We start from the raw sequence: 18,167 nt of genomic DNA, 5'->3' as shown, positions 1-18,167 counted from the left end.
ATATATATATATATATATAATTTGAAACAAGAAAATCAATTTTATGAAATGATTATGAACTTCTCATGTTAGTAATTCATAAAGTATATTTTTGCAAACATGCACACACAAATGCCACAACTGCTCCCACCTGTTTGCTTTGGAAAATGAACATGCTGACATGCAAATTTAACAATTAATTAATTACTGTGGTTTGTACCCTTTTTGATAGGTATTGCAACATTTGTGCATATGGAATCCTGGTGTAATCCCTCTAATATCTCTATTAAATCATATTAAATCCAGTTGTTTCCTCGGTTGCAGTATGGACAGTCTGGTGTAATTTTAAGATCCTAAGCTTTTATTTTGGAGCTGTTCTCATTATTACTGTACAGAGAAGTGCACAATAGAGGACCACCTCCATTTTGATTGACTGATTATTGAACTACAATTACAATGTAATGCTACAGGAATGAAAAACTTTAGTTTGCAAAAATCTTTAGTCATGAAAGCTTCACAAAGAAATCTGTGAATGATTGAACTCCCCCTTTTTCTTTTCTTTTCTTTTTTCTGGCTACCGATCCCTCACTCAGGGCACATTTTTGTGGAGATTTTCCTCCCATTGTAACTCAATCATTCAAACTTGTTTAAATAATTAAGAAAACACACATCCAATGAAAAACTCAATAAAGCAAATAACATATCAGAAGGACAAATTAGTATATAGAAAAAATATATACATAATATGTGGGACCTCACTTACTGTAAATTATAAATTGGAATTTGTAAAATGTATTATTTTGAATTGCTGTGTTTTAGTTAAATTGAATTTGTAATGATTGATGCCTTGTACTTAACTGTATATTTGCACTTATGTTGTAAGTCACCCTGGATAAGGGCGTCTGCCAAGAATAATAATAATAATAATAATAATAATAATAATAATAATAATATGTAAGATAAAACTAAGCTATAAATTAATCTGTAGGCCTACTATGTCACCTTTCGTGAGACTTATTTTATAGTAATAACTGCACTGAGGGTGTGTGTTCCTGTATCTGCTGTTTCAAATATGGTACTGGTATCTGTATAGGAATTTATTTTAAAATGAACTATAGCATAATATGTAATATATTTTAAATCCTAAAATACATGTTCTGTTAAAAAATATAAAGCCTAACTAGATGTCAGGAACAAAGCCTCATTAATGTACATATGGATCAATATTAAATGCTGAATAACATTTAACTTAATTTTGCACTTTGGACTGACACATTATGACAACATTAAGTCAAAGAAGGTTTTAACAATGTATGGGAATACGGTGTAGTATACCTAATTTAATGAAAAAACAAACAAAACAAAAAAACTGTGACGAGTAGGGCCTATACAATAATAATAATAATAATAATAATAATAATAATAATAATAATAATAATAATAATAATAATAATTCCTCATTCCTCAGGGGTATCTTTATAAATAAAATTTTAGATTGTTGGTAAATTTCAGATGGTGTTTCAAATGTATTTTACATGGCATGTTATGCAAAATAAGTGGTATAAATCACTACACTACACACACTACACCTTTTAAAAGTTAACTTGATTGAATTTTGGGACTTTATAAGGTTGTTTTTATTTAATATTCATTTTTTCACAGTGCTGAGTATGGGTGATTGTACATTTATATATAATGAATAATTCACTATCATATACCTATTATTTTTATAATTGTCATCATCAATTGAACATTTAATTAGCCTTAAGTTTAACCACTGAGCCAGTCCTTTACAAACAACAACAATACTAATAATAATGTAAGAAACTCCCAGACATGTTCTATTAATATTTTATTATGCATAAATATTGCAAAATATTACAATCCAGGCCTTTTGTCTTTATGATATGCAGTAGCAATGTAGGAATAGTAAGCTGCCCCTACTGTCACTGATTTATTTTACACATACTGCCACCTGCTGGAGAGGTCTCAGAATTACAAGCCTCTTTTCAATGTCACAACACCACAACTCCGACAACCTGTTACAGTGTTAGACATACGATCACTTATTTTTAAATTTGGATTAAAACTTTAAGTAACACTAAAAAATCATTAAAAAAAACTCCATAAGGTAACATGTGCATTGCTGAAGGACAAATCGTTACCTCAAAACAGTCTGCTTCCTTGAGATACTAAAAAGCTTAATACAGTTACCAAAGACAGAAGATGACTTCTTACACAAATTTGTTTCTTTCCTGACTTAATTCCTGATGTCATCCCTATGGAAACCCATACAGATCGAATATTGTGTCTGGTGGTATAGGGGACCTGTGTCTTAGTGAGCAGCTCTCCAGGATAAATTGAACTAATATGACACAATCAAAGACTCTTGTGGTTCTCTTGAGACCAGGACTGGCTGAGTATCCAAGCTCATTTATTTTCTTGGGTCTTTTGTGGGGGTGGCTGTTGGCAGGTAATGCAGCCTTCAGTGATTTAGACAGGTTTTTTCTGAGGATGTGTCACTCTCCAGTGGCTTTGGGCTGCTCCTGTCACAGAGAGAAAAGCAGAGAACTTTAAATTTAAACTAGTCGTGTTTCGACGATCAGTTCAAACATCACAAGACAGTTTCCTTTAATTTAAAGGTTTGATATTTGGGCTCTGGTCTCAAAAGCTTCAAACCTGTATAACTAAGGCCCTGCAAAACTCACAGCTGAGTTTGAATGGCAGGATGACTGTGTTTGCAGTCGGAAACCTGAAGCTCTCCATCAAGCCAATCCAATGAAGCAGATTTAAAGAATTCATTCTGTTAAAACTTGCCTACGGAGTGACAAAAAGACCCAAGATAGTGCAGCTAAAGCAATCTGACATTTCTTCCCACTGATATCTTTCAATATACAAAAACATCTATCAAATACTTCTACGGCATTAAAACTTGATTATAGGCTTGAGTTGTTTTACTGACAACCAGGGTTTGGGGGTTATGGCATTGAAAGCCTTATGTAAAAGTATTGAATGACGTGTTTCAGTCCTCCGATGTAGGGCACGCCAGTGTTATTATTTTATTAGACGTAAGTGCGGCTTTTGACACAATCGACCACAAAATCTTGTTACACTGCTTAAACTGTATTGGCCTATCTCGCAATGTGCTTTCATGGTTTTCATCTGTCAAACAGACTCCAATATGTACAGATTAACGAGAACCACTCAAATTTAACTGAGGTTAAGTACGGAGTCCCACAGGGCTCAGTCCTCGGACCTATACTTTTTTCATTATACATGCTCCCTTTAGGTGATATCATTCGACGACATAATATTAACTTTCACAGTTACGCAGATGACACACAATTATATCTGTCAGTAAATCCTAACAACACCATAGACCTAGAAAAACTAATGTGCTGTCTGTCTGAGATTTAAAACATGGATGACAAAACATTTTCTTATGCTTAATTCTGACAAAACAGAAGTCATAATTTTAGGAGACAAAAATCGAACTGTTCATCATGCACTAACAAAACTGAGTAATGATAACTTTAATTTCTCCCCTAAGGAGATGGCACGAAATCTGGGTGTCATCTGTGATCATAATCTATCTTTTGAATCACACATTCAGAATGTGTCGAGATCTTCCTTCCTCCAGCTTAGAAACATTGCTAGACTAAGACAATTCCTCTCATTACAGGACACTGAGAAATTGATACACGCATTTCTTACATCTAGATTGGATTACTGCAATGCCATTCTGTCAGGCAGCACAAACAGAGCTATTTCTGCACTTCAGTTAGTCCAAAATGCTGCTGCAAGAATCCTAACAAAAACAAAAAAACATGACCACATCACTCCAGTATTGGCTTCTCTTCACTGGCTGTCCGTGCACTACAGGATAGACTAAAAAGTGCTATTATTAACATTTAAAGCACTAAAGGGACTGGCACCTCCCACTCCAGGTCGGCCATTGAGATCACAGGAAGCCGGTTACTTAGCGCTCCCTAAAATACACAAGAAAAGCGCAGGTGGTAGAGCATTCAGTTATAGAGCCCCGAAGCTGTGGAACGATCTTCCAGCCAATGTAAGAGATGCCCCCTCTGTCTTAGCCTTTAAATCACGTATGAAGACTCATCTGTTTAGTCTCTGTTTTTCTAGCCCATAGTGCCGCCGGTGTGCCATGGACATACAATTGCACAACTGTCTTTGGAAATGTCCTGCACTGCATGACCAGTATCTGAGCACGACTGCCCTCTTGTCTTCCAGCAACAGCCTCTTCTGAGGGTCCAACGAGGCACCTCGTCCCCCACCATGAAAGTCTGATGAGGCACAACCCATGCCAGAAGCACCTCACCACGGAGGGTCAACGGGGCATCCACACCCAAGGTTTGACGAGCCATCGCAACCCAAAGCCTGTTGATGGTCCAAACCCTCCACCCCCGATGGCCAGCGAGAGGCCTCCTCCAGAGGGAAGAGCATAGCCAGCAGCACCGATAAAGAACTTTCTGATCTCCTTGCTGCTGTAATAACTATACTGCCTGGAGGGGAGGCAACCATTAGGCCTAGGCCCTAAGCCGTGGACCCCCAGAGATTCATTTTCTCCTACATGCCATCCATAGGAGTTTTTTGTTTTTCTCTCCTCCATGCCTAAATGGTTTATTTACTTAAATGTTCACTCATTTTATTCTAGATCATGTAAAATGTTTACAGGTCTATATTTGATTTTATTGTATTGTATACACTAACACTAAAAGCATTAGTTAGATGTACACTAAATGGTGTTGATGAGATATTTGTTAACAATGCTACTAAAATGCTCAGTTAATTCTCAGTTTGGTGCTTCATTTTGCTTAGTGATTTTCCACCCATTCCCCAAACTGGATAAGATGTGTTCCTGTTAATGGAAAAACAAACGAACAAAGGCAAACAACACGGTAACAACACTCAGATCAGTGATGATGCTTGAGCATTACCTTCTCATCTCCACTGCTTTTCTGGGCCTTCTCTTCCTCTGCTGGTGGACTAGTTTCTTCCTCTGGTTTGACATTGCTGTCGTCCCTGTCAGGACAGGCTTGCTCTGGGTCTGTTTCTATCGGGCCCTGAGGCACACTGTCCGAAGCCTGGGGCTCAAGTGGAGAATACTGGCTGGGCTCCTTTACAGCTTCACTTTTCATTTCTTTGGCTGGAGCTTCCTGGGTCTTGTCCTGTGCTCCTTCTTCAGACTTAAGCTCCTCTTTTTCCTGCAAGTCCTTAGGCCCAGGCTCATCCTGTGTTTTCTCTACATCAATGCTCTGTGCCTCTCTTAACAACTCTTCGGGCTCCTTGGGCATCTCAAAAACATCGTCCTCCTCGTTCTGCTGGGGGTGTTCCTTGGCGGGTGTGCTGCTTTGGCCAGTGGGCTCCTCTGAAGCAGACTTCCTGTGCTGTCGGGTGGGTGGTCTGCGCTTGATGGAGACACGTGCCCGTCCCTTAAAGGATCAAAGAAGCAGAGAATAACTTGTAGCTAATAAAGAAGATCCAAACATCCATGTTAATGGAGCACCAAAGCAATACTGCACTTTCTCACACATCAGTCTGGGCCAGTACGCTGTACGTAAGTGCAGACAAAGAACACTTTGAGAGTTTGATTTTTGTCAGCTATCTGAACATCTAATAAAGACTATCAAAACATAAGGTCTATCATTTGCCTTATTTTTTGTTTCCTTCCCTCCCGTAGGATTTGGAAGTGGTGATTTGTTTACCCTTATACTGATTTGCAAGGGATGTGGGCAGCCTTTTCGCAACCTTGGAAACAAGCTATCAACCTTGTCTCACACCATGAGTCAACAGAGCACAGTGGAGTGGAAGAGCACCGTGGGGGGGACAGATGTAGCTCACTCATGACACTGCAGAGCTCACAGGCACCCAGCAAGGCACAGGGGTCACTGTTGAGAGCTCAACTCCAGTGAATGGTGCACCATCCTAGTGGAAATCCAAATTATAGGTGGCTATGACATAAACCAACTTCAAACCAGCAATGTTTGACTTGCTGGGCTTAAACCACACTCTCAGTGCAGACTACCTCCAATGAAAACCATATTCTTGGAGATAGTCAACATGGGTTTAGACGAGGCAGATAATTTCTTACTAATTTATAAGAATTTTTTGAACATGCAACTGCAGCTGTAGATCAGGTGAAAGCATATGATATGATATACTTAGATTTCCAAAAAGCTTTTAATAAGGTTCCACACCAAAGACTGATCCTCAAATTGGAAGCTGTAGGCATTCAAGGTAATGTAAGTAGATGGATTATGAACTGGTTGATGTATAGGAAACAGAGGGTGTCGATTAGAGGAGTCGCTTCTAACTGGAGTGAGTATGTTAGTGGAGTTCCACAGGGATCAGTACTAGGGCCTTTGCTTTTTCTAATCTATATTAATGATCTGGACTCTGGGATAGTTAGCAAACTTGTCAAATTTGCAGCTGATACTAAAATAGGTGGCTCAGCAGATACAATCTTGGCAGCACAGGCTATTCAGAGGGACTTAGATAATATTCAGTCACCTGGCAAATTAAATTCAATATGGACAAGGTAAGGTAAACATGCAGGTAACAAAAATGTCCACTATAATTACACTATGGGAGGTACAGATCTAGATGAAGTAACGCATGAGAAAGACTTAGGAGTCTATGTGGACTCCTCACTTTCTCCATCCAAGCAATGTGGGGAAGCAATAAAAAAGGCAAACAGAATGCTAGGGTATTTGTCAAAAATGTAGAATTTAAAACAAGGGAAGTAATGTTAAGACTGTACAATCTAGTTAGACCTCATCTGGAATACTGTGTGTAGTTCTGGGCACCACACTTCAAGAAGGATATTGCTGCTCTAGAGGCAGTTCGGAGGAGAGCAACCAGACTTATTCCAGGTCTGAAGGGAATGTCCTACTCGGAGAGACTGAGGGAACTGAACCTTTTCACCCTGGAACAGAGGAGACTACGTGGAGACTTGATCCAAGTCTTCAAAATCATGAAAGGCATCGACCACATCAAACCAGAGGAGCTTTTCCAGATCAGCAGGGACACACGCACCCGGGGACACAAATGGAAATTGGACTTCATGGCATTCAAAACGGAAAACAGGAGACACTTCTTTACACAGAGAGTAGTCACAATCTGGAACAAACTCCCCAGCGATGTGGTAGAAGCTGAAAGTTTGGGAACATTTAAAAATAGACTGGATAGGATCCTTGGATCACTTAGATATTAATGGACACCAAACGAGCACGATGGGTCGAATGGCCTCCTCTCGTTTGTAAACTTTCTTATGTTCTTATGTACTGGTTGTGCTATTCTTTGTATTGGGTCTCATCAGCTCAAAATATTGTAAATACATTAGCAGAGTTATCAATTATGTTATAATGATTTCTTCCTTGTGAGATGCACAGATGCACACAAATGCTTAATCTTAGGTACATTTAAAATGTAAAATTCAGTTGGAAAATATAAATACAGAACCCCCTTAGGTCTTTAAAAGCTTTCCTCCTGAATCGTGTAAAGGAAATTATGTACTGTTGAGTTGTTTAATCTTCAAAGAACAAAGCATGATGTCATTCAATTTGGCAGGAAATTAAGTGGGCAAAACGTCCTATGAAAACAGGAGGACCCCAACACTTCCAAGAAATCATGAACTGTAATTTAAGATCTGGCCAGCCCAGGCTAAAGCTTGGTCCTTTAGTCCCTAATTACTTCAAAGCATCTGAATGTGTATGTTACTGATTCAAACTCTCTTAGTATCAGGTGGCCCAGAGGCTAGTTAGTCTCTCAAAGGTGGCACACAAATTGTTGATTACATATTGTAGTGTATACATATGAAAGGAATATGGGCTGTACAGTAGGGAAGATATCTTAATGCAGCAGAATGTGAGAATGGTACTGTGTGCAGTTTCAGATGCGGGGATAAGGAAAAAGAGGTTAAGGGGATTAGCTGATGCATGTGAAATTTGCTGTAACACTTTAACCATCTTAACAGCAGTCCATGCTTATGTAAGTGTCTGAATCCATGTGTCCATGCGTGTTGTTGTCTGCTTCATGACTAAGACATGCAGCTGAAGGTATCCCACCTACAGAACTGAAATCTGCACCCATGAGCATCTATATACAAGTAGGGTGGGTTAAACCAGTCCTCCTGGGCCAGCTCTCTTGCAGGTTTATTGGGTATCTTTCAATTAGCGAACTGGAATACTGAGGTGAATTGACTTCTCCAAAGAATTACTTCAATTGCAAACATCTGCTGGAAGGGTTAGGGAATTTCATGCTTTGTCCATTCATGAGTGAAAAAAAGTGGTCTTGTCTTTTCACATCAACCAGACGGTGACATCGGAGACCTAAGAGGACCTCAGCCAACACACACTCTGCTCAGTTGCTATTTGAAGCAGACTTTGCCATGAAGGCAGTCTAAGCATCTGTTTGTCTGCTACAGATCTCACTCTAGGGGGCATGGCCCTTGGGAACCAGCACTAGGGGACACATGACGCAGGCAGAGAAACTAGTGCATCCAGATCTTATCATGGCCCATTGGACCAGAGCCTAGGCAATTCTGTGGGCTTCCATCCAATGTGAAGTGAGCTCTGCAATGCTGCTACCTGGACAGATAATCAGAACTTTCTGCCGCCTTGATGTTGTGAACCAGATGAGGCCCTCTTTGGGGTCCAGGGTTTTGCAGGCGGCCTGCTCCTATGCTTCATGGGATACTGCTAGCTTTGGCCACTGAGGCTGTACTTTCTTGGTACTCTGGAGTCACAATAGCTCTGATACAGCCTTCCCATCTGGCAATGGTTGTCCTTACTACTAGAAATGGAATATTATCTTATGATCATAACCCAGGTTCCCCTGAAAGGAACAACCACCATTACCATTTCAGGTTGTGTCCCCAACTGACCTCTAGATTCTAAATTCACGATATGTCACTGTGAGGAGGTCCCTCTTCAGGAGGAGGGAGGAGCAAGTTTCCTCTAATTTTTGCTATATTGTCATTCTTTCTGTTTCTATTTACCTTAACGTTACAGCTTTAATTCAAACGAGGTGGTATTTGTGTACATTTGAGGGTGGTGCTAATTTGAAGTAAATATTATTAACAATAATATAAATAATTATTGGTATTATCTTATTGTTATTATGTATTCATGAAGTATTAATAATAATAACAATTATGAGATATTTCTCTATCTTTGGTAGAAACTTTATTATTTAACACATTTTTCTTATTTGTTTATCTTTGCAGGCCTGAATAAGTTATATGAAGCCCTGCCATATTTAAAAAAAAAAACAATAGCCCAGAAAGTAGTTGCACACCCTTCTGCTAAACAGTGTGAGCGCTGCACGAGCCCGGACTGAACATATGGGCGTTTCCTCTGTGTGTACTCTCTGAGTGTGTGTTAAGTTTTTTCAACTATTACCTTTTGGATGCTGGGCAGAATAACGCCCTCCGCTGGTTTCTCAAAACTAGCAGGCGTCTCATCCTCACTGGAGTGCAAGCGCACACTGGGACTGCTGGGAGTGGTGGCGGGGCTGACAAAGGGAGAGGGCTGCAGTTTGATCCCGGGGCTCTTGGGGGAGTGCAGCAGGGCGGTGGGCGACAGAGCGAGGTTGGCCTGGAGAAGAAAACACACTTACATCAGCTACTATAGCAAAAGATTATGGGAGGGGAAATACAAAACAAAGACTGTCTTTTAGGTCACAATTAGTCTTGTTCTTTAAGTATAGTTATCCTGTAGTTACTGTAACTGCTTCTGTACAATCATTTATTTTAGATCTTCTGACAGAACAGCACAGCATATTATTATAATTATTGCACTGTTTTCTTGTATTGATTTTAGTTACTTAAAGCAGGTCCAATGCTGTATATTGTAGTTAATTGCACTTGCTAAAATATGGAGTGTTTGTGGAATGATTTGTTGTAATTACTGTAAGTCGCCCTGGGTCTGAGCCCTTGCTAATCAATCAACCAATCAATAATAATCATAATCTTAATAAGAATAACCCCACATTCAAAGTAAGTCAGATAATACACTTACAACCTTAACTGATAATTAAGAAGTCGTGGACAGGTGAATATGAATGGTAGCTGTCATTCTGTTGCGACATTTAGTATAAACTGTTAATGTGTGATTTCTATGTAATTAATTACGATTAAGTCATGTGTAGAAGAAATATGAATATGATATGAAATATGAAAGGGGGATGTAATCTTTGTATGTATAATTAGATTTGTAGATTGAGTCAAAAGGCAATTCTGCAGAAATATTTTAAATAAGGTTTATAAAGGTATATATAGGTCTGGCTTCAGGAAGTTAAAAAGATTAGAACCTCTAGATCAATTAAGGAAAGCAAAATCACTAGTTCCTTTCTTAAACATAACTGCAGGATGTGAATTTGATTTATATCAGACAAAGTGCAACACGGAAACTGATGTTGCTTAAACAGTATTACTAACATAAAAAAATCCAAGGTTATTAGTGAGTTATAACTACACCAAATCATTGAAGAGCTATAAGTACAATTTTGTTTTTAAATAAAGCAGCAAAACATTTTAATAATATTTTTATAAAGTGTATTCTGCCAACTGTTGATGTCTAAAGTAACTCCTGATTATAAATATGTTTTTACCCATCATTAAAAACCTGTTTTGATCACATAGCAACAAGGGTATTAATAGGGATGAATTTGAGCTGATGCACAGATTACTAGAAGCTAATCTTTAGGTTGGTCGATTATTATGTAAAACTACAGGTCTTCTCACATTAGATTGAGAAAAACAACACCAGTCAACATAACTCAAAAGAGGAAATATACATTTGTTTTCAATATCCTGAGATAAGACCCCCTTACTTCTGCTCTTCCCTCACACCCAAACAAAATCTGCAGCCCAGTTCCTGCTCAACTTCTCTAACATCTTCAGCTGGACCTGTGCCATAATCTCTCTGCAGTGGCAGCATCAAGGCTCGGTGCTGGCTGCCCTTCATGAATGTCTTGCTGTGCTAATATTATTTTGACAATAACAAAAACAACAAAGTACAGTGGGAGCAATCCATACCTGCACAGGCGCGAAGAAAAAGAGAGAGAGACGGCAGCCCTTTTGGCCCATACTGTTGGACTCTCCACAGTCTGGATTCTGTTGGTCCAGCTCCTATTCTCCCCTGACAGGAAGTGACCTGCGTAGAAGTGACCTCACTAATCCTATTAACCTGAATAGCTTCTCAAGGTGTTTAAAAGAAAATCCCACAATGAACTAGGGAGCACTGAGGACCTTAAACCTTTAGGTGGCAGTGTAATCTTATGTTTGAAGGTTGGATTCCTTCCCTCAGCCCTGGCTCTCTCTCTATGGACATGGGGTTTCCTTGAGGTGGTGAGGTTTTCTTTAGCGAGAATGCTGGAATGTGGAGGAAACTGCCGGTACGGCGTGGTACAGGATAATATTTGTGAGGGCAGTAACACAGCAACACAGAATAACTTTATCAAAGCTGATAATAACAACATTGGTGGTGTATTTTTCGCACCCTTTTGCAAGAAGAGTTACTTACTCTTTTTTCTAATAGAAACCAAGTTACACTCGACAAAGCAAAAAAATTTAGCTACATCCATCCAGCTCTGATCTATTGCCCTTGCTTTATTTTGTTGTCTTCCTTTGTTTTTTTTTCTTTTGTTTTAAACGACTAATATTCTTTTCCTAAAAACACATTCAATCCATCTATCAAACAAATCACCAACACGCACTGTCTCCAAATGGCAAATGTTCTACCCATTTGTGTCCATCTTCACTTTCATTCCAATGCCATCTTAAAGGCAACATGCTCTAGCCATGATGGACCGTTATACATAAGACAGAAAAAAGGAGGCTAGTTAGTCCATCTTCATTGTTAGTTTTTTACATTTTTGTATTAGATAATCGACACCAGAATGTCCACTAGCCATTTCTTGTAGGAAATCCCTTCCTTTACATTCCCCATGTTGGGCATGGGTTTTTGAGCAGGAAATACTGTATTCCCTCATTGCTAAACTTTATTCAGGGCAGCAATGCTCCTCTTGTAATATGGTGTCCAAAGCTGCACAGATTTTTTAAGTTGTTGTCCAAATAATTTCTCAGTGTCGAGGTCTGTTCCTTAATAAACACTACAAGATTAAACAGCAATGTCGGCTCTAGATCAGAGAAACAGACCAGGTTGTAACGAAGCACCACACCAGTTTTTCCATACTGGTAGTTCCTGTAACAAGCCTCCGTTTTACCGCACTGAGTTTGAATGCTCACCAATGGATGATGTAGTGCTACCGAAAATAAATCTTCTGAAAACTTACCACACAAATACGAGCTAACGTTTAGCACCTACCTGCAGTTTTTCAATGAGCGGTGAATTCTTGGGCTTCACCTTGGGAGGATGTGAAGAGGTGGTGGCTGTTTTCTGTGGTAAAAAACAGAAAGACCCTGAAACAGGGCTGCAGAGCACACTGCAAAGACAATACTCAGAATAGCATTTCTGCAAAAACATTACAGTAGTTCACAAACTTTAGTAAATATACATTACCCAGCACTGTAAATAATTTCATACTGAACCTGCAAGTACTGAAAACAACGACATAGAAACAAGTTGCTAAAAAAAATATATCATAGTTTATATGGCAGCAACTACCGTTAAAAACACCTAGAATTATGTTTACATTATTTTAAAACTTCTTCTGCATTAGATACTGTTGTATGTACAGTATAGCATTTTCCCTGTTACTCAAATTACTCAAATTTTGACACAAAGCTAATGTAAGAAACATGGCCAGATGAATGAAGATTGACATATCTTCGGAATATCACAGTAAGGTAGCTATTAGAGGCCTCATTAGTGTGTTTGTGTGTTTTTGTTTGTTTTGTTTTTGCTGTGCTGTTTTACTTGGCTTGTTTTGTTTTGGACCAAATGCAGAATTTCGTTTTTCTGTAATCTAGTTTAAAAATACAGATATTGTTGATCATGTTTATTATTCACATATTTCATCATAGTTCAAATTAAGGGAAATACAATTATCTTTCCTCTTGTTGTAATAAAGTTTAGCACTGACTCATATATTCTCCCACCCAAGGTGTCTCTTTCTTAGTAAAAAGAGGATGCAGTGAACTGTCATTACACTTCTAAGACAGCTTTTCCAGCACTGTCTGCTGTGTTTTTAACTAGGTGCCAGTTATCAGTTCTGCTGAGGAATACACAATTAGAATCAGTAACTCTTTTGAAATTAGTCTGTACATGTTTTTCTCCAAGATTCTGGCCTGTGGTCTGTGTGCATGCTTTCAAATATACCTATACTGCTGTACTTTTATTATATAGTATATTGAATTGAAGACTGGGATGTGTAAAGCTTATGATGGTTACCACAGATATCATTCATTTATTTATGCGGCTATGAAGTGAAGGATGTTGTCACCTCCTCATGTCCGGGGTCCTTAAGTTTAAGGGAGTTTGGAGGTCTTCTCCGTATTGGTCTGTTCTGGAATTGAACAAATTGGAAGGATCAGCGCTGCTGGTCAGTATCAACTGAGCTAAAAATTTATAATACAAAAACTAAAAACAAAGGAACATTAAATGAAGGTCTTTAAAATGGCTTGTTTTCAAGCCTGTCATATTTGTGTTCGCTCTTCATTTGTATGTAGCAACAAAACCAGACCTACAATGTATTAATATAAGGAACAGTTTTATGCAAAGCTAAATGTGCAAATCAGAACAAAACCAAGCATTAAGGAAATACCGGTTAAGGAAATAAGGGTTGCCGTTTTCTTTTTGTGTTTCTGCACTGTGCTGACCTTTTTCTTTTTTAATCTGTGTATCTCTTACACCAACAGTACAATTCAGTAGTGTATTGTGTAATCAAACATTTTGTATATTACATTTTTTGGTATGTTCCTTGCTTCTTGTATAGTTAAGTTTAATTTTAACCTCAATTGGGCTTGCCTCCAGTCCTAGCTCTGGAAGTTGGAGACATTGAACAAACGTCAACACTGGCTAGGCTATCCCCAGTTCTCTGGCACCTGCAGGTTCAGGTTGTTAGCAGTTTTCTGATTGGTGCATTAGCTGGGCTGTAGGCACAAACAATGACTGACAGGAAGTGGACTTTTTGTCATAGTGGTGGACTGAGATAATAATTTGAGCTTTTTTTTAATTACATTGCTCATGCTGACTAAACTGTGTGATTAAAAAGCAACTCACCCCTTCAGTTCCTGCAGGACAGGACAATGGTTGACCTTTGAACTTCCCTGCTAGCTCTGCCACCGATGGCTTGACGGGTTTGTCTTCCGTGGCCTCCATGCCCTTTGCTGACCGGTCCTGCAAAAAACCACACACATGATGGGGATTAGGGGGACAAAGCTGCAATCACACTGAGATTATAGGTGGAATGTGTACTGGAGGTTTTGGCCATCTATGCTAAAATTAAGCCCTTCAAAGACCTTTGGCCAGCTTCATAAAACTAAATTACAGTAATTACTGATTATCACCCTTAGGTGTTCCCTGAATTTAATTCGAATTTAATTTAAAGCACTGCAGTCGCCTTTGGTCACTCTGTCATACAGGTTCACCTACCCGTGCCTTGGCCAGTGACATTCCCATGCTGTGGCACCCACATTTTTAAATAAATGGGAACTACCATGGCGTTTATACAGACTTCGAAACAGAATTGACCTCGCAACTCAACTTTATCACTCAACTCCAGCTGTATTGAACGCCACTGCATATTCATAGCAGTCAAGTCAGTCAGTCAGTCAACAGAGCACCTCTATGAGACACAACCTTTAGCTAATTGAGACAAGCTGACTGGCCTACACAAGGTGTTACTAATAATTCAGACAGCCCTGTTCCTGAAGATCCCCAACGAGACATGTTTTATAGGTCACCGTTACAGCATTATCTTAAAAGAATTCATTATGATCCAAGACGCAGGTGCCTTCGCAAATTCAGTCATTTACAGATCATTCAAAGATGTGAAATCCCTCTAGCCCTCCAGGACCAGAGTCCCCTCAATTGAATAGGGAACTTGTTTATATGACCACTTACTAAAATGTGTTTACTGGTCTTTGGAAATGCTGATTCAGTGGTGACCTGTGGATTGACCTTCTCCAGGTCTCTGTATCCACAGTAAGAAACATGACAACCATTAAATAAAATATTGCTTGTCCTGGTATATGCAGTGCCCTCCACAATGAAGTGTATTTCCATGGACAATTGCAGAGCCATTCTGAGTTCCCTCGCTCTCCCTCCTTATTCTTAGTTGTACATTTTCCAGTCAGAACATGGGTTAGCACTGGGCTTGTCCTGAAACTGAGAGTCTGATATGATCCCCGTTACACAGAACAGGAAATCCCACTTTTCAGTCAATTCATCTGAAGGGAGGGGAAACAGCACAACCTTTCAATGATTGTGTGACATAAGTCTCTCTCAGGAGCAAGATTAGGTGTTTTCAAGGGGAACCCATTCAGACTGATCATCAACATTACAGCAAATTGCCACATGAAGATTGGGTATAAAACATTACCCTTACCTCCCATTGCCCCATAGGTTTCAAAAGTCTGCGCACAGCATTGAAAGAAGCAGTTTTATCTATTTTTCAGAATTGTACCTAAAATAAGTAACAAAAATAATTTAGAATTAGCCTGGTTTTATGTCAGTCATCATATACACTATTATGGGCCACATACAATGATGTGAAACAGTTGTAATTTGGTTAGGAATTGGACTGCAGGCAGAAAAACATCCACAACATTTTATTACAAATTTGTATTTATTTTTTATTCAGCAACACAACCTCAACCACATTCTCAAAACTTAAAGAAAGGAGACCTACACACATGCTTATCCTGCATGAATAATGACTATATTCAGAACAATGACAAAAAGTTATCATGGCCACAAAAAATATGAATAAAGATATCAAATGGAAATCAATAATAATCACAACAACCAAAAAAGTATTCAGCAAGTACTACCAAAGTCACAGTACTTGGATCAAGTCCTGGAGTTTATTGCCTACAGTTCATTACATGTGGAAGTCAATTGTCTTTAAGTGAAGAAAAAACTTGCTATGTTTAATGCTTAAGTTCATAAATCAACTGGCAACAGGCCTCAATCACTAAACCAGGAAACCAACACACTTTGCTGCTCAGCATCACACTGCAGCTAGTGACATCAGCACCCTGTCTTCACAGTGTTATCTTATCAGCACACTGCCATGCTCCAACCCACAAATAGAGAAGAAAATCATTTGAACAGGCTGTTCCTTGTCCTTCACAGATACGTTTTTTGTTTTTGTTTTTGTTATTTATAGGGATCTCATTATTTATATGAATTACTTCATGGCCTCACTGGTGCTTTTTAGATGATCTCATTCCTGCACCCAAGTGCAAGCAAGCAAGCTGCTGCAAAGCTTCCCAGTAAAATTTCCATCCCACCCCTTTCCTCTGTTATTCCTCTATGATAATTATTAATCCCCCAACGGCCTTCCAGCCCTTTGCTGCGATTGTTAACTCTTTCCTGTCAGGGAAAGCAGCAGAGAACAGAAAAACAACAATAACAACAATATAATTTGCAGCTTGACTATGTGCAATGACGAAAGAGACACTGTTTAGTCTCAAATAAGTTCTGCAATTGATCAAATGTAACAATTAATAAATTACTATTACTATAATATTACTCCATGTAATATTTCCCCGGGGGAAATACAATCGACTTTTTGGGGGAGAATTCCCACTCAAAAAGGCCAGGGACAAAAATGTGCGCTATTAAACCTTTCTAGTCAGGCTATTACGTCTGTAATCCTACATCTCTTTTTGTATTCAGTGCGTGAGCATTCTGCGTGAAGTGAAGCTTGATGCAGAATAAGGTAAAGCTACGTACACTGTACTGGATAGGTGAAGTGTTTAATTAATAGAAGTCATGTAAAAGCAGAGGTATGCCTAAGAAATCAAACAGCATAAGGAAAACTCTGAAATTGTAGAAACCTGCTGTATGTCCATTTTGGATCTGCTTATTTGGGCAGAACAAGAGTAGCACAATCAAAACCAAAAAGGATCATACACAAAAAAGAAAACAGTCTCTGTGGAAAACCCGGTGCTTAGATCGTTAAGGTCGTTCTACTCTACCAGATCTGGCCAGTCACCCCAAATTTACTCACTGGGGGAATGATTACACCATGCTCATGGTGGATCTCAAAACAAAAACCACCAATGCAGTGCAACAAATTAAAAGGGTTGTGTTCCAAGTGTACTGAACATATAATTGCAACACGCAGCAATTTCAAAGACTTTACGGAGTTACAGTTCATATAAGGAAGTCAGTAAATTGAAATCAATTCATTAGGCCCTAATATATGGATTTCAAATGACTGATTATACAGATACCTCAAAAATAAGGTAGGGGTGTAGATCAGAAAACCAGTCAGGATCTGGTGTTACCATTTGCCTCATGCAGCTCAATGTCTCCTGTGCATAGGCTCAGACTGTTGATTGTGGCCTGAGGAGTGTTGTCCCAGTCCTCTTCAATGGCTGTGCAACGTTGCTAGATATCGGTGGGACCTGGAGCACGCTGCTTAGCTGGACTTAGCTTTGGTTGCCACTGAGGGCTGTCCTGAAAATAGTTTTTGCCCCCCAAACTTCAAGTAACCCATTCCTCTTAATTCAGCAGTATGAACTTAAAGGTCAGGTAAGACAGTGTTTTGAAAATTAAAAATGGCTTTATATCACTGTGATCTTTGAACATTAGGTGTCCAGATAAATTGTGGTAAATGATAAATTAGTAATTCCACATACAAAATGGTAATATTCATATCAATGCAGCACCCTAATTTGCCTGATGTCATGATGTCTTCATGTCTTGTTGAAGACTTAATTCAAAACTCTGTTTGAATGCAATACAAAAACATGAGTTGTGGAAAATCTTTCTTTTCCTGAACTTTACTCAGTTCTGCATCTCTGGAAGGTCTCTCAAATCTTATTTACTTCTGACTCTACTGCAAGTCTTCCATACAAGCTCATACAGACATATACGCACGCACACCTACACATTCAAGAGCTGCTATTTCAAGAAAGCAATTAAGGGGCTCAAGAACTCATATAAACAGTGTAAAGCTGAGTCCAGGGATATAGAAAACAATACTTGTGATTGTAATGCATGTATACTTAGGATAAAAAAATATTAATT

The 18,167-nt window shown here is 38.9% G+C and overlaps 1 protein-coding gene across 3 annotated transcripts in view; it reads right to left on the bottom strand.

The window, feature by feature from the left end:
- Positions 1-1,814: 1,814 nt before the first annotated feature.
- LOC136746986 (capZ-interacting protein) overlaps positions 1,815-18,167 on the bottom strand; it is a 33,884-nt gene continuing 17,531 nt past the window's right edge. The window contains exons 1-7 of one of the 3 annotated variants that reach the window (XM_066699918.1): positions 15,514-15,593; positions 14,187-14,303; positions 13,408-13,470; positions 12,330-12,401; positions 9,402-9,596; positions 4,938-5,432; positions 1,815-2,525 (exon numbers count right to left, since the gene is read on the bottom strand). In XM_066699918.1, coding sequence (XP_066556015.1) covers positions 2,499-2,525; positions 4,938-5,432; positions 9,402-9,596; positions 12,330-12,401; positions 13,408-13,470; positions 14,187-14,303; positions 15,514-15,528 — 984 coding nt within the window. In that variant the 5' untranslated portion in view covers positions 15,529-15,593 and the 3' untranslated portion in view covers positions 1,815-2,498. Of the gene's footprint in view, positions 2,526-4,937; positions 5,433-9,401; positions 9,597-12,329; positions 12,402-13,407; positions 13,471-14,186; positions 14,304-15,513; positions 15,594-18,167 lie in introns of those variants that run through there. The other 2 variants (XM_066699919.1, XM_066699920.1) reach the window with 2 other exon arrangements.

Source organism: Amia ocellicauda, chromosome 3 (genome assembly GCF_036373705.1).
Source record: "Amia ocellicauda isolate fAmiCal2 chromosome 3, fAmiCal2.hap1, whole genome shotgun sequence".
Taxonomy (NCBI): Eukaryota; Metazoa; Chordata; class Actinopteri; order Amiiformes; family Amiidae; genus Amia; species Amia ocellicauda.
The sequence above is the reverse complement of the archived record's forward strand: the minus strand, read 5'-3'. Positions and strand labels throughout refer to the sequence as shown.